Source organism: Silene latifolia, chromosome Y, assembly GCF_048544455.1.
Source record: "Silene latifolia isolate original U9 population chromosome Y, ASM4854445v1, whole genome shotgun sequence".
NCBI classification, from domain to species: Eukaryota; Viridiplantae; Streptophyta; class Magnoliopsida; order Caryophyllales; family Caryophyllaceae; genus Silene; species Silene latifolia.
This window is the reverse complement of record NC_133538.1, coordinates 87837590-87853093: the sequence shown is the minus strand read 5'-3', so window position 1 is coordinate 87853093 and position 15504 is coordinate 87837590. Positions and strand designations below refer to the sequence as shown.

Sequence of the window (15504 nt, the reverse complement as noted above, 5' to 3'; positions counted from 1 at the left end):
GTGTTGCATGCTCTTAAATTCCCTGACATTTTTGTTAAGTGGATCATGGGGTGCATCACTAGCTCCTGGTTCTCCATCAAAATTAATGGTTCTGTTCATGGTTTTTTTAAAGGCAAGAGTGGGCTTCGACAAGGGGATCCCTTGTCTCCCTACTTATTTGTTCTTAGTATGGAGATCCTTTCTCGATATCTAAGGAAGATCTATCTTCAGCAAAATGTTTCTTTTCACCCTAAGTGCACAAAGCTTGGTCTTACTCATCTAGTTTTCACTGATGATCTTATGATCTTTACAAGGGGTGATGTGCCATCTGTAAATGCAGTCTTGAATACTCTTAATGACTTCTCCAAATGGTCTGGCTTATCTGCTAATACTGACAAGACTGATATATATACTTTGGAGGGGTGCCTGATGCTATTAAGCACCAAATCCTCATGCATACTGGTTTTTCTGAGGGTACCTTCCCCTTCAGATATCTTGGCATCCCTTTACACAGCTCCAGAAACTCGTTTGATAATTATGGTGCATTGATCAACAAGATTCAGACACACTTGCATCATTGGACTACAAATTTCTTCTCTTATGCTGGCAAAGCTCAGCTATTGAATTCTGTTATTTTTGGCCTCACTAATTTCTGGTGTGCCACTGCTTTGCTACCTAAGAATGTAGTCAAGCTCATTAACAAGCTTTGTAAAAATTTTTTCTGGAATCAGGAAGATTGGCATAGGAAATTGGTCTTTAAAAGCTGGTCTGATATTTGTTCTCCCTGAAATGAAGGAGGGGTGGACATAAAGGAGCTGCTATCTTGGAACAAAGTTGTGCTAGCCAAATGGATCTGGACTCTTGATTCTCAGCAGAATGGGTTATGGTCTAAGCTGGATTGCAGCTTACTACTTCTCTACTGATACAATTTGGAGCATTCAATCTAAAGATCATCTTTCTGAGAGCTTAAAAAGCATCATAGCTGTTAGAGAGGAGATTCTGCATCACACTCACTCCCCTGTAGCAGCAAGTGCCCTCATCCACTCTTGGACTTCCAAGGGCAAGTTCAATATTGCAGCAGCTTATCACTGGTTTCGAAAACATAAGCCTATTCTTGACTGGGCACCTGCAATGCATCATCAATTTGTCATCCCTAGCCATCGAGTTCTCACTACTTTGGCTCTACAGCATAAACTTCCTACTCTTGATAATCTTGCTTGTAGGGGTCTGCACATGGTAAACTGGTGTATTCTGTGTAAGGGCAGTCTAGAGACCCATGAACATATCTTCTCTACCTGCTCTTTTACTCAGAAAATTTGGCAGGGCATCTACACTTGGCTAGGTCTGCAAGGAAGGTCTACTATTCCTACAGCTGAACTCATTTGGTGTGATGCAAAGCAACATTCTCGACATTGGAAGAATGGTTGGATCAGGAGCAGCATTACAGCTACATGCTATCAGATTTGGCATGAACGTAATACTCGTATTTTTCAAGGGGTGAAGCATACTGAAGCTCAAATTCTTCATCTTATTCGTTTCAATGTTAGTGCTAGAATTTCTCATAGAGTCACTAGAGCAGCGTATGATCAGGCTATTCAAAGATTGATCTTATTTTAGGATTAGTCTAGCCTTTAGGGGATATTCTTTGCCTAGAATGCTTGTCTATCTTGTTCTTTCCCCTTGAGGATGAATAAAATGGACTATAACTTCTTGCAAAAAAAAAAAATATTAATAGTAATAATAGTAATAATAACAAGAATAACAATTATAACAATTATTACAATAATAACAATACCAATAATAGTAACAATAACAATTATAACAATTCTAACAATAATAAAAATACCAATAATAATAATAATAATAATAATAATAATAGCAATAATAATAATAGCAATAGCAATAATAGTAATAATAACAATTATAACAATTATAACAATACCAATAATAGTAATAATAAAAATAAAAATAACAATTATAACAATTATAACGATAATAAAAATAATAAAAATACCAATAATAATAATAATAATAATAATAATAACAATAATAACAATAATAACAATTATAACAATTATAACAATAATAAAAATAATAAAAATACCAATAATAGTAGTAGTAGTAGTAGTAGTAGTAGTAGTAGTAGTAGTAGTAGTGAGAGTACTAATAACAATTATAACAATAATAACAATACCAGTAATAGTAATAATAACAATTATAACAATAATAACAATAATAATAATACCAATAATAGTACTAATAACAATAATAACAATTATAATAATGATAATAATAATAATAATAACAATTATAATAATAATAATAATAATAATAATAATAATAATAGTAGTAGTAGTAGTAGTAGTAGTAGTAGTAGTAGTAGTAGTAGTAGTAGTAGTAGTAGTAGTATTAGTAGTAGTAGTAGTAGTAGTAGTAGTGATAGTACTAATAACAATTATAACAATAATAACAATACCAATAATAGTAATAATAACAATAATAACAATAATAACAATAATAACAAGGATAAATTGTTACTTAATACCTAATAAAACACACTTTTTACAAATTAGTACCTAATATAACGAAATTTAAAACTTAATACCTAGAAAACAGATACTTTTTACGGATTGATACCATCTCAATTTTCCGGTAAAAAAAGAGACTAAAATGACCAAAATACCCTTCATTTGTTTTTTTGTTTTTTTGGTGCGTAAATACCCTTCATTTGTCATAAACCAAATTTACCCACTCATCAAACATTACTCTTCGTTTATGTTTCTTTCATCTAGAAATACCTCCCATGGCCAAATTAATTCCTCATCTACAATAGCCTACCAACAAGGAAAACTCTTAATCGCTGAAAATCAATCGTCATTGTCAGGTAAGATGATATTTTCTTCTTTCTATTCTTTTAATTTTTGATGTTATTAACTTTCCCCAATTTGAAACCCTAATTGCGAAAATTTTTATGACAAGGTTGTTCATGTAAAGAACCTAGTTTTTCATTTTTTTTTGTATGTTAATAATACAGTGGACTTAATTTTGTATTAAATAATTAACTTTAGTATATAAAGTTGATTAATTTGTGGGGATTTTTGGTACTTGTAGGATGTTGGATGCATATCTTATAGATATTAGATGGTATTATGGGGGAAAATTTGAATGTATCAAAGGGAAAACTCAATATGTAGGTGGGATATTAACACTCACTTTCGGGGTTTGGACTGATAAATACAAGTATAGTGATATTATTGCTAAATCAACCACTCTAATGGAAGGGAGGCCATTTGAAGTGTGGTTTAAGCTTCATGGGAGGACTTTAAATACTGGGAAAAGAAAAGTGGAAGGCGAGAAAGATATGGCTGAATTAATGAAGTCTAGAGACCAAGATGATGTTATTAATTTGTATATCACAGAGGTAGAGGAAAGCAGTAAAGTACCAAGTCCACATGAGGTTGGCTCAAGATGTCAAAAGTCAATATTCCAAAGTAAAAGTGTGTCTCTCATTATGGACCAACGACCCACCACCCCAGTTTCAACACAATCTCATTGTGAACAGCATTTAACTCCTAATTCACCTTCACAACTCATTTTCCAATTCCAATCTCAGCCGAAAGACAAATTTCCACAAAAAACTCGAAAAGAAAAGCCGACAAAACTTCAGGTGAGGAGGAAAGACACAACTACGGAAAATGAGAAAACAGTTGAATGGAATGCGGATTTATATGAATTAGATGGGAATTGGAGTGATGAGTCTAATGGCATAGAGATAGATGTTGAATTTAATGAAGGGGACGAAGATTATGAAAATGAGGATTTTATGTTTGGGAAGAATGGGAGCTCCACTATTATAACTGATGAGGCCGAGGAAAACTTTAAGGATAATAGTGAAGAAGGTGTATGCGAGGCAAATAATGAGGAAGAAATCGTATTTGAGCAGGTAAGAGAGGCAAACATATTTGAGATTGAACAAGACCCACCATTATTGTTTGTTGATGAATTGGATGTCGAAGTAGGCAATGAAGTTGCTTATGACTCTGATGATTTAAGAAATATGGAAGTGCCAAATAAAGGTGTTGATCCTTACCCTACCTTTAACCCAAATGTTGACTTTGGGAGAAAAATAGATCTCATACTAGGGCTGAAATTCCCAAGTAACAAGGTTTTAAGGCTTGCACTTGTTCAACATGCCATTGAAAATGGGTACGAGTTTTATTACCAACATAATGGGAGTGCTAGGTTGACTACCCTCTGCAGACACAAGTGTGAATGTGAGTGGAATTCTAAGATATCCAAGTTTGGTGAGTGTATATGTAAAGCTAAGAGAAAATGCAAGTTTAAAGTATACGCTACTAAGCTGGATGAGGACGGCACATTTCAGGTGAAGAGTTTGAATCTTGAGCATGTTTGTGGATATAGAAATCAAAACAGAATGTTATCATCTGAATTTCTAGCGAACAAGTACTTGGAAGTCTGGAGACAAGATCCACAATGGAAGTTGGAAGCTTTGAAAACAAGAGTTCTTATGGATTTGGGTGTGGATGTTGGCTACCACAAATGTTGGTTAGCTAGAGCCAGGGCCAAACTTATAATATTTGGGAATGGAAATGATCAATACGCAAGAATTTGGGATTATGCAGAGGCGTTAAAGAAATATAATCCTGGATCTTCGGCTTTTGTGATGATATCACAAATTGATAGACCTCCACCATTATTTCAGAGGGTCTACATATGCCTACAAGCATGTAAGGAAGGATTTCTTAAAGGATGCAGACCTATTATAGGAGTGGATGGTTGTCACCTAAAAGGTCCATATCCTGGAATGTGCTTAGTCGCAGTAGCAAAAGATGGGAATAACAACATATTTCCAGTCGCTTGGGGTGTGGTAGAGGTAGAGAATGCAAGCAGTTGGCAGTGGTTTCTCAGTCTTTTAATTACTGATCTTGAGAAAGTTGAAGGTGAAGGACTTACTTTCATGTCTGACCGTCAAAAAGTGAGCATCACTGTGTATTTTCATGTTTTTCATGTGTAATGAATAGTGTTATAAACTGAAGTATCAACTGAATTATTGCATTATTGTTGCAGGGGCTAATTGATGCGTTTAAGGAAGTAACTCCCAAAGCTGAAATCAGATATTGTGTCAGACATATTTGGGCTAACTTCAAGCTACAATTCAGTGGGCAGGCATATAAAGAAGGGTTCTGGAATGCTGCTTATGCAACTACAGAGGTCCGCATTATTTTTAGTTTGAGTTTAGTCTAATTAATCCAAGCATATAAAGAATGGAGGTCTCTCATATTTCTTTTTCTTTTTCAGAGTGAATTTAAATCAGAGTTAGAAGGCATCAAATCATTGTCTGAGCCGGCATATGCTTATCTGAAGGGGATACCTCCTAAGCATTGGAGTAGACATGCATTCACTACTCAAAGCAAATCAAGCATGTTACTAAATAACTTGTGCGAAACATTCAACGCGGTGATAAAGGATGCTAGGGACAAGCCCATTCTTACCCACATGGAGTGGATGAGAAGATATGTGATGAAAAGAAGTTATGAGAAAATATCCGGGGTTGAGAAGTATGGGGAGAGATTAATGCCATATGTTGATAAGTATTTGGAAAAGGTGGGCAAGGAAACAAGATATTGCATCATTAGTCCATCTAAGGCAGGGTATGAAGTGGAGTACAAAGGAGATACATGTACAGTGAAGTTGGACAAGAATGCTTGCTCTTGCTACCTGTGGGATTTGACTGGTATACCATGCACACATGCAATGGCTTGCATTATGAAGCAAAGGCATGTCCCCGAGGATTACGTAGATGAGGCATACACAAGAGATAAGTACATCTTGGCTTATACCCCAGCAATTAACCCTATGCCTGGAGTAAGACATTGGGAGAAAACTTCACATCCACAACCATTACCACCTGCTTACAGAAAGATGCCAGGGAGGCCTTCTAGCAAAAAAAGAAGAAAGGAACCTGGTGAGGGTGAAAACAAGTTTGTGAAGAGAGCAAAGAAAAATAACAAGTGTAGTCGTTGTGGCGCACTTGGTCACAATGTTAAAACATGTCAAAATCCCCCTGCAGCGCCTAAGAGTCCTAAAAAACGAGGTCGCCCTCCAACTGACTCGACATGGGTGAAGAATGCTAGAATGAAGGCCACTGGTAGAAGGGCTGCAAATATTGGTGCTCAACAAATCAATCAACCAAGCACACAATCTCACCTTTAAATATAATAGTTTGCATATTATATAGATGTTTTTCACTGAATCATTTAGTAGGAAAACTATGCATCTACTATTCTACTGCCCCTTTTGTGCATGTAAGAAAGGAAAAATGCATCTTTTCCTTTTTGTATGATTAGACGGGATACTACTTTTGCTATGATAAAACTACCAATGTATGGACACCTTTGTGTAATTATGCATTCTTAATGTCATTTCTAGGGTAGCAAAAGAAGAAAAAGGAGGAGGCAGATTTAATTATAAAAGATGAAAGACAAAAGTTGTAGAAGAACGAAGTAGCAGAGAAAGGAATTGTGGGTTTAATTTTTGTAGTAAAGAGGGAAGGATTTAGAAGAGGGAGAGTTTTAATTTGTGTGGAAAGAAATAAAACAGGGGGCATTTTAGGAATAAAAAGCAAAGGTTTAAGTGATTTTGGAGGGAAAAAAGCATTCTCGATGAAATCTGACAAATATAGGTGACAGATTTGCTTTTAGGTATCAATCCGTAAAAAGTAACTGTTTTCTAGGTATTAAGTTTTAAATTTTGTTATATTAGGTACTAATTTGTAAAAAGTGTGTTTTATTAGGTATTAAGTAACAATTTATCCTAATAACAATAATAAAATACCAATAATAATAATAATAATAATAATAATAATAATAATAATATTAATATTAATATTAATATTAATATTAATAATAGTAGTAATAGTAATAATAACAATAATAACAATTATAACAATTATAACAAAAATAAAAATACCAATAAAAGTAATAATAACAATTTTAACAATAATAAAAATACCAATAAAAATAATATTAATAATAATAGCAGTAATAATAATAATAACAATAATAATAACAATAATAGTAATAATAGTAATAATAACAATTATAACAATTATAACAATAATAACAATACCAATAATAGTAGTAATAATAAAAATAATAATAACAATTATAACAATTATAACAATAATAACAATAATAAAAATACCAATAATAGTAATAATAACAATAATAATAATAATAATAGTAATAATAGTAATAATACTAATATTAGTAGTAGTTGTAGTAGTGATAGTACTAATAACAATTATAACAATAATATCGATACCAATAATAGTAATAATAACAATAATAACAATTATAACAATAATAAAATACCAATAATAATAATAATAATATCATAAAGTGGTTGAACATCTCAACTTCTTTCACTGATTTGCCCTCTCTCCTTGTGTATATTGCTGATATGAACCAGAGAAAGGCTTGGAGATACAACCTGAAAAGTTGCAGTATTGGTGCACTGGTTTACTCTATCTGGCAGGAACGAAATGCTCGAGCTTTTGAAGGAAAAGAGTTGCCAATAACAGCCCTGATTCGCAGGATTCAGTTCACTGTTAGTGCAATTCTATTAATAACAATAATAATAATAATAGTAATAGTAATAGTAATAGTAATAGTAATAGTAATAGTAATAGTAATAATAGTAATTATACTATTAATAACAATAATAACAATTATAACAATTATTACAATAATAACAATACCAATAATAGTAATAATAACAATAATAACAATTCTAACAATTCTAACAATAATAAAAATACCAATAATAATAATAATAATAATAGTAATAATAAAAATAATAACAATAATAACAATAATAACAATACCAATAATAGTAATAGTAATAATAATAATAATTATAATTATAACGATAATAACAATAATAAAAATTCCAATAATAGTAATAATAAAAATTATAATAATAATAATAATAATAATAATAATAATAATAATAATAGTATTAGTAGTAGTACTAGTAGTGATAGTACTAATAACAATTATAACAATTATAACAATAATAACAATACCAATAATAGTAATAATAACAATAATAGCAATAATAAAATACCAATAATATTAATATTAATAATAATAATAATAGTAATAATATTAATAGTAATAATAGTAATAATAACAAGAATAACAATTATAACAATTATTACAATAATAACAATACCAATAATAGTAATAATAACAATTCTAACAATAATAAAAATACCAATAATAATAATAATAATAATAATAATAATAATAATAATAATAATAATAATAATACTAGCAATAATAATAATAGCAATAGCAATAATAGTAATAATAACAATTATAACAATTATAACAATACCAATAATAGTAATAATAAAAATAAAAATAACAATTATAACAATTGTAACGATAATAACAATAATAAAAATACCAATAATATTAATAATAATAATAATAATAATAACAATAATAACAATAATAACAATACCAATAATAGTAATAATAACAATAATAACAATTATAACAATTATAACAATAATAAAAATAATAAAAATACCAATAATAGTAGTAGTAGTAGTAGTAGTAGTAGTAGTAGTAGTAGTAGTAGTAGTAGTAGTAGTAGTAGTAGTGAGAGTACTAATAACAATTATAACAATAATAACAATACCAGTAATAGTAATAATAACAATTATAACAATAATAACAATAATAAAATACCAATAATAATAATAATAATAACAATAATAACAATAATAAAATACCAATAATAATAATAATAATAATAATAATAATAATAATAATAATAATAATAATAATAATAATAGCAATAGCAATAATAGTAATAATAACAATTATAACAATACCAATAATAGTAATAATAAAAATAACAATAACAATTATAACAATTATAACGATAATAACAATAATAAAAATTATATTTTTTTTTCATGTAAACTTATATTTTTATTTTAATGAAAGCTGCGCGCATCTCTTTATAAAAAATAATAATAATAATAATAATAATAATAATAATAATAATAATAATAATAATAATAATAATAATAATGGATACTATAATAATAAAAATTGTGTCATTTATCGTGTCATGTCTTTTCCTTTGAGTCTGTATAATTTTTCAATATGATTGTACACATTTTGTATTTTGAGTCTGTATAATACCTGTACAAAATAACGTATAGTACTATTCAAAATTGACTTTTACTATTCATATATACGGGTCAACATACCTTTCTAGAGGTATGATGGATGTCGACAATATTTCAATTCCAGACAAAAGGCATGCAATTTCAAACAATGATGGAGAGCTGGATTCTTCAGAGAAAGCGGTCCCTCCACTAACGCAAAAGAACGGTTATCATTCATCTGCAAATGAGAATTCAACAACACAATTCAAAAGCATATTCAACAATACAAAAGGAAACCACTATAAAAGGAACCCCTCAGTATTCAAGAAGATCATCAAGTTTTTAGAGTGCAGTATTGCCTTAAGCAAACTAGCAACAAAATCTAAAAATAAGTTGTAATCAAAAGATCTCTGTATCAATATTCATTGTACATTTTATTTTAATTTTTCAATCCTATAATTTTCAAAGTTTATTTTAAAATCAACTACTTTCATTGTTCTCATTTCTTTTAACTTTTTAATTTCTTCTACTCTGTTGGTACCTGGGCTCCTTCCTGGTATCAGAGCCTTAATAAGGTTCACTCATCGTATCTCGCATACACTTTGTTTAAGTGTTGGTAAGGTGCTTGGTCAGCCCTGGTTTAATCCGTTGGTAAGCCGTGTCTAGGTGTTCCCGGTAGGGTGGTCCTACTGTTCCCATTTACATAGCGTCTGCATTCATTGGTAGGTTTAAACTTTATTCATGGCAAACTGGTTAAGAAAGGCGTTCCAAGTAGGAACAAGTAGAGATATGTCAACAGTTCAAAGTCATGAAATCAATGTTCCTGTTGATTTCTCAAACTGGGATATACCCAAAGAAAACCCAACTCAAATATACAAAATAGGATCATTTGATTTCAAAACTGCGTTTTCAGTAAGAACTCATGAAGAATCTAGAAGTATCCATAATTCCACAAAAACTTTACATTTACTTTCTCATACTAGTATAAAAGAATATATTCAAAAGAAATATAGATTTATTCACTTTGGCCTTGTTCAGGTTGCAGTCAAACCTTTAGTTCATAAGGGAGTTGATTGTCCTATATTCATGGCCTTAAGAGATAATAGGTTAAAAGCATACAAAAACTCTTTGCTTGCTGTTATTCAAACCCATGTCTGTAATGGACCTGTGTATTTCAGCTGTTTTCCAGACTTTTCTGTTGATTTACAAGATCCATTAATTCAGGACTCTTTAATTCTTGATATTCATATTTTGGATAATAAATTCAAAGACTTTGCAAGAAATTTTGTAATTGTTTTTAGAATTTATTTCAAACTTATGACTTCCACAGTCAGTCCCAAGTTCATTCATGAACCATCTTCAAAAGAAGAAAATATTTTCCTAGAAGTTCATTCAAAAGATAGCGGGACTAAGTCCTTAGTCACTACTGCCAAAAGTCTTCCCTGGAATAAGGTTACCATTGCGGAAGAACTTCAAATTCCTAAAGAACTACCTACTCCTAATATGATAAAAAAAGATCTTGATGAGATAATTGAAAATGATAAAAGGGTTATTATGAGATTCAATTCTTTTAGAGAAGGATCGTCATTTTCTTCCACTGGTATATCTGTAATACTCCGTATTTATAAGTCTTGGGGTACTCTATCGAGTAGCCCTTACTCTGTCGAGTAAGGGTAAGTTGCGAAATAAAATAGTTTCTGACCTGTTGGGTACTCGATCGAGTAGCTGGGGTACTCGATCGAGTAAGGGGGTACTCGATCGAGTACCTTGGGTACTCGATCGAGTGTCCGGTTTTACGGGGAGTTTTCTCGGGTTTTGTTAATTATGCGATTAAGGTATTTAAACATAATCGTCATTGTTTTAAATCACTTTTACAAAACCTAAAACCCTGTTTAAGAGAGAAAGCAGCCAGTTCATCTTCCTAATCGCATTCTTAGCAATTCCGGAGTTCGACGGTCGAGTTCTTGTCGTAGTTCGCGTCGTTGAGTTCCTTGCGTCGAGGGTAAGCTTTTAATACAATTTTTATAATGTTTTGTTAAGATTGTTTAAACCCTAATTTAGGGATTGGGGGTTTTTGTGTGTAGTATGTGATGTGTAGTCTCTATGTGTTATGTGATAGGAGGAGGGTTCGTAGAAGAGGCGTTTTGATACAAATTTGTAGATACCGTCCGCTTGTTGTGCTTTCGGGTAGGATTTCTTACTCGTATTAGTCCCATAATGGGATATTGGTGATGTCTTGTATTTGGTTGTTTGGTATAATGATTGTCTTGTGTTTGTGGTTGTGATTCTTTGTTGATGGTTCTCGAGATGCGTTCTCGGTGAGTGGGGTCACTTGCGGGAGTGACTTCACGCCCTAGTTTCGCCCTTCGTGGAACCCGCCACGGAAGGGGATGTGCACATTAATGGGACGGGGTTATCGCTCGTATGATGAGCGGGGCTTAGGTGGGAACGGCTGCGGTCCCCCCTGGCGGGGGTCCAGTGGACGGTCAAGTGATTGAGATGATGGGAGTTGGTGGTGTGTGTGTGTGTGTGTGTGTGTGATTCATTGTCTGTTTATCATATTATTGTTATCTATATTGATTGTGTGATTAATCGACCCCGGTGTTGTTTTGTAAACCTGCGGTGATCCATTCGGGGATGGTTAGAGATATTGAGCGAGGTATTGAGATGAGTACTGGGATATTTGGGATGCCACGACATGATGATAGGAGTCTTCTTTGTAGCCTTAGTTTATTTACATTTTGATTAGACATCGTTTGAGAATAATGTATCGTACTTTTAGTTGGTTTCATGGATTGTAACTATTCGTTAAACTATTTATAATAAACGTTGTTTCTTTATTGTTGTTTGATTATCATTGCCTCGGGTAACCGAGATGGTAATGTCTTCATACCTGAGTGGTCCTGGTAAGGCACTTGGAGTATGGGGGTGTTAAAAATGGTATCAGAGCGACGATCCTGAAACCTGTAACCAATGAACTTAATGAACATAGGGAGTCAATTAAAATGAACCCGGGGTAAAAGTTGTAGGAGCTAGTGCAAAGGCTTGGGAGACGTCCTAAAGTCGCGGGGGTCGCCCTACAACTTTGAACCGGTCACATGGGGGAAGTGTTTGTCGAGTCGTATGTGTGTTTGGTTAATTTGTTTACAAATGTGATGGAATGTGTTGATTGATGGATGTTCGAATTGGAAGTTGAGAGGTGAAAGAAAAGTGATGATGTATATAGAAACTGTTGATGAAATGGTAGCATGTTGAATGTTTTACAACGTGGCAATTAATAGCATGATTGTTATGATATAATATGTGATTTATAAAGTTAGCATGTTAGCATATGACGTAATATGCGGGTAGCTCTTACGAATTTGGGTTACTCGATCGAGTGGGGCTGACTCGATCGGGTGGGTTTTTGGCGATTTTGAGTCCAGAATCGAGTTTTGGGGCACTCGATCGAGTAACTAGGGTACTCGATCGAGTAGAAATCACTCGATCGAGTAGCCTAGATACTCGATCGAGTAGGAAAGAGATCGGAAGGTCCGTTTGGTTCGGAGTTTGGGTACTCGATCGAGTACGTGGGGCACTCGATCGAGTAGCCCGTTACTCGATCGAGTGTGTTTGGGAACTCGATCGAGTGGGTTCTGGGCATCGTGTTTTCATGTTTTGAGGTTTAGTACGCGTGTTTATGTTTACCCCTTTCTTATATAGCTTCAAGATGCCGCCCAAGAGAACTGCTTTGTACGCGAGAGCTGAGCTTATGACCGTGGATGACATCGTTAAGATGTTAGAGCACCAGGATGCTCTTACTGAGACCCTGAAGAGAGTGAATGAGGACAAGGATAAGAGTAAGGAGAAGGAGGTTGATCATTCTAAAATCAGCCTCTATATTGCGAGGTTTAACCCGAAAGAGTACAACGGAGTTGGGGAGCCTAATCTGCTTGATAGTTGGCTGAGAGAGATGGAGAACATCTTAGACTTGGTTCATTGTCCTGATGAGATGAGAGTGTAACAGGCCGCGTTCTATCTGAGGGAGGCAGCAGGCAAGTGGTGGGATTCAGTGAAGGTGAGTGTTAAGGAGATATACACCAACCAGGGCTTACCTGCTATACCTTGGGAGGAGTTTCGTAGGGCTGTGAGGAAGGAGTTCGTACCGGAGCATGTGAGGAGTAAGTTGAGGGAAGAGTTTGATAAGTTTAAGATTACCGCTGAGATGACTGTAGCCGAGTACTAGAGACAGCTCAATGAGAAGTCCAGGTATGCTGAGGATATGGGTTTGAGTGAGGAGAACCTGGCATTGAGGTTTGAGAGAGGGTTGACTACCAAGATTATGGATAAGTTACCGTGGGGATCCTTGCGATGTTAAGGAAGCCTATGAGAGGGTGGGAGAGCGGAGAGGTGGTGGAGATGGCTCGGGAGAGGTCCGGTGGGGAGAAGAGGAAGTCCGAGAGCGAGGGTGGTGGCCAATCTAATTACAAGAAAGGCAACCACAATCATCAAAGGGGTTTTCTTACGGGTCGGGGGTTGATCTTTGGGGCTTCCTTTGGGCGTGGCCGTGGGAGTGTGAGTAATAGTTGGGGAGTGACCTGCTTTGGTTGTGGTGGTGTAGGCCACAAGAGACATGAGTGCACGAGTGCACCGGGATCTTTCGAGAGACTCGCACGAGCCGCGAGCAAATGACCGGGCTGGATCATGGCCAAACCGGGAAGTCGAGTTACCAGAGTGGAGGCAACCACAACGGCGGTAATTCTTATCGAAGACACCCGAACAACAACAACAATCAAGGGTCGGGTGCTAAGCCGACCGCATCGGCCAAGATCTTGTCCAGGAGGTGGGGCGAAGACCGATGGCAAGTTATTCATGATGGAGAAGAAGGCGGTGAGGAAGATGCGCACGTTATCTTAGGTACATTCCTTGTTAATGGTATTCCTACGTTTGTTTTGTTTGATTCGGGGCTTCTCGATCGTTTGTGTCTTCGAGTTATGTAAAACAGGTTGGGTTTGAGAGTATATGAGTCCGTTAGTGAGCAAGTTTTCATATTTTCGGGTGAGTCTGTATCGTGTGGGAGGTTGTTCAGAGATGTATCTTTGATAGTTGGGCAAGTCGATTTCCCTGTGGACTTGCTAGAGTTTCCTTTTAACGGTTTTGAGATGATAGTTGGGATGGATTGGTTAGGAAAGTATAAAGCTAAGATAGACTGTCATCAAAAGAAAGTGTCCTTACGAGGTCCTAAGGGTGTTGGTGTGTCTTATCGTGGTTTTCTAGTCAAACCCAAAGTTAAGTTGATTTGTTTGTCACCTTGAAGTCTTATCCGAGGAAGGGATGTCCGTTGATCTTGTGTCATGTGAGAGATGACCGGATAGAGAGTCCGACAGTTGATGAGATACAGTGGTGGGAGAGTTTGCGAGATGTTTTTCGGAGGAGATTAGGGGTTGCCACCGAAGAGGGAGATAGACTTCACCGTTGAGTTGAAGCCAGGGACGGGGCCAATCTCTAAGGCACCGTACCGTATGGGTCCTAAGGAGATGGAGGAACTTAGGAAGCAGTTGGATGATTTGATAGAGAAGGGATACATTAGACCAAGTGTATCGCCTTGGGGAGCACCAGTTCTTTTCGTAAAGAAGAAAGATGGGAGTTTGAGGCTATGCATAGATTACGGGGGAGTGAACCGTGTGACGATAAAGAACAAGTATCCTTTGCCAAGGATAGATGACCCGTTTGATCAGTTGAGCGGTGCAACGGTCTTTTCTAAGATTGATTTGAGGTCGGGGTACCATCAGGTGAAGATTAGAGAGGTGGACATACCAAAGACAGCTTTCACGTCAAGGTATGGCCATTATGAGTATGTGGTGATGCCGTTTGGGTTGTCTAATGCGCCGGCAGTGTTTATGGATTTGATGAATAGAATCTTCAGACAGTTCTTGGACCAGTTTGTAGTAGTGTTTATCGATGATATCTTAGTCTACTCTAAGACTAAGGAGGAGCATGAGGAGCATCCGAGGATCGTGTTGCGGACTATGAGGATCATGAGTTGTATGCTAAGTCTGTCCAAGTGTGAGTTCGGATAGAGAAAGTTGCTTTTTCGGGGTCATGTAATCTCTAAAGATGGAGTAGTGTGGATCCGGCGAAGATTGAAGCGATGACAAAGTGGGAAGCACCGAAGAATGTTGTTGAGGTTAGGAGTTTCTTGGGTTTAGCTGGATACTACAGACGGTTCGTGAAAGATTTCTCCAAGATAGCTAGACCGATGACAGCGTTGATGAGGAAAGAGAACAGGTTTCGTTGGGATGAGAGTTGTGAGACGGTGTTCCAAACATTAAAGGAGC

At 35.1% G+C, this 15504-nt stretch overlaps 1 protein-coding gene across 1 annotated transcript; it reads left to right on the top strand.

The window, feature by feature from the left end:
• Positions 1-3104: 3104 nt before the first annotated feature.
• LOC141626881 (uncharacterized) lies at positions 3105-6392 on the top strand. Its single transcript, XM_074440474.1, has 3 exons — positions 3105-4975; positions 5068-5211; positions 5299-6392. The coding sequence occupies exons 1-3, from the start codon at positions 3254-3256 to the stop codon at positions 6211-6213; spliced, it is 2781 nt and encodes a 926-aa protein (XP_074296575.1). The 5' UTR covers positions 3105-3253; the 3' UTR covers positions 6214-6392.
• Positions 6393-15504: the final 9112 nt, after the last annotated feature.

Bases quoted from the DNA above. Each gene is read 5' to 3' on its own strand.
- LOC141626881 (XM_074440474.1), top strand. From the start codon at position 3,254: ATGGAAGGGAGGCCATTTGAAGTGTGGTTTAAGCTTCATGGGAGGACT. The intron at 4,976-5,067 runs GTGAGCATCACT...TTATTGTTGCAG, and splicing joins TCATGTCTGACCGTCAAAAA to GGGCTAATTGATGCGTTTAA. The intron at 5,212-5,298 runs GTCCGCATTATT...TTTCTTTTTCAG, and splicing joins CTGCTTATGCAACTACAGAG to AGTGAATTTAAATCAGAGTT.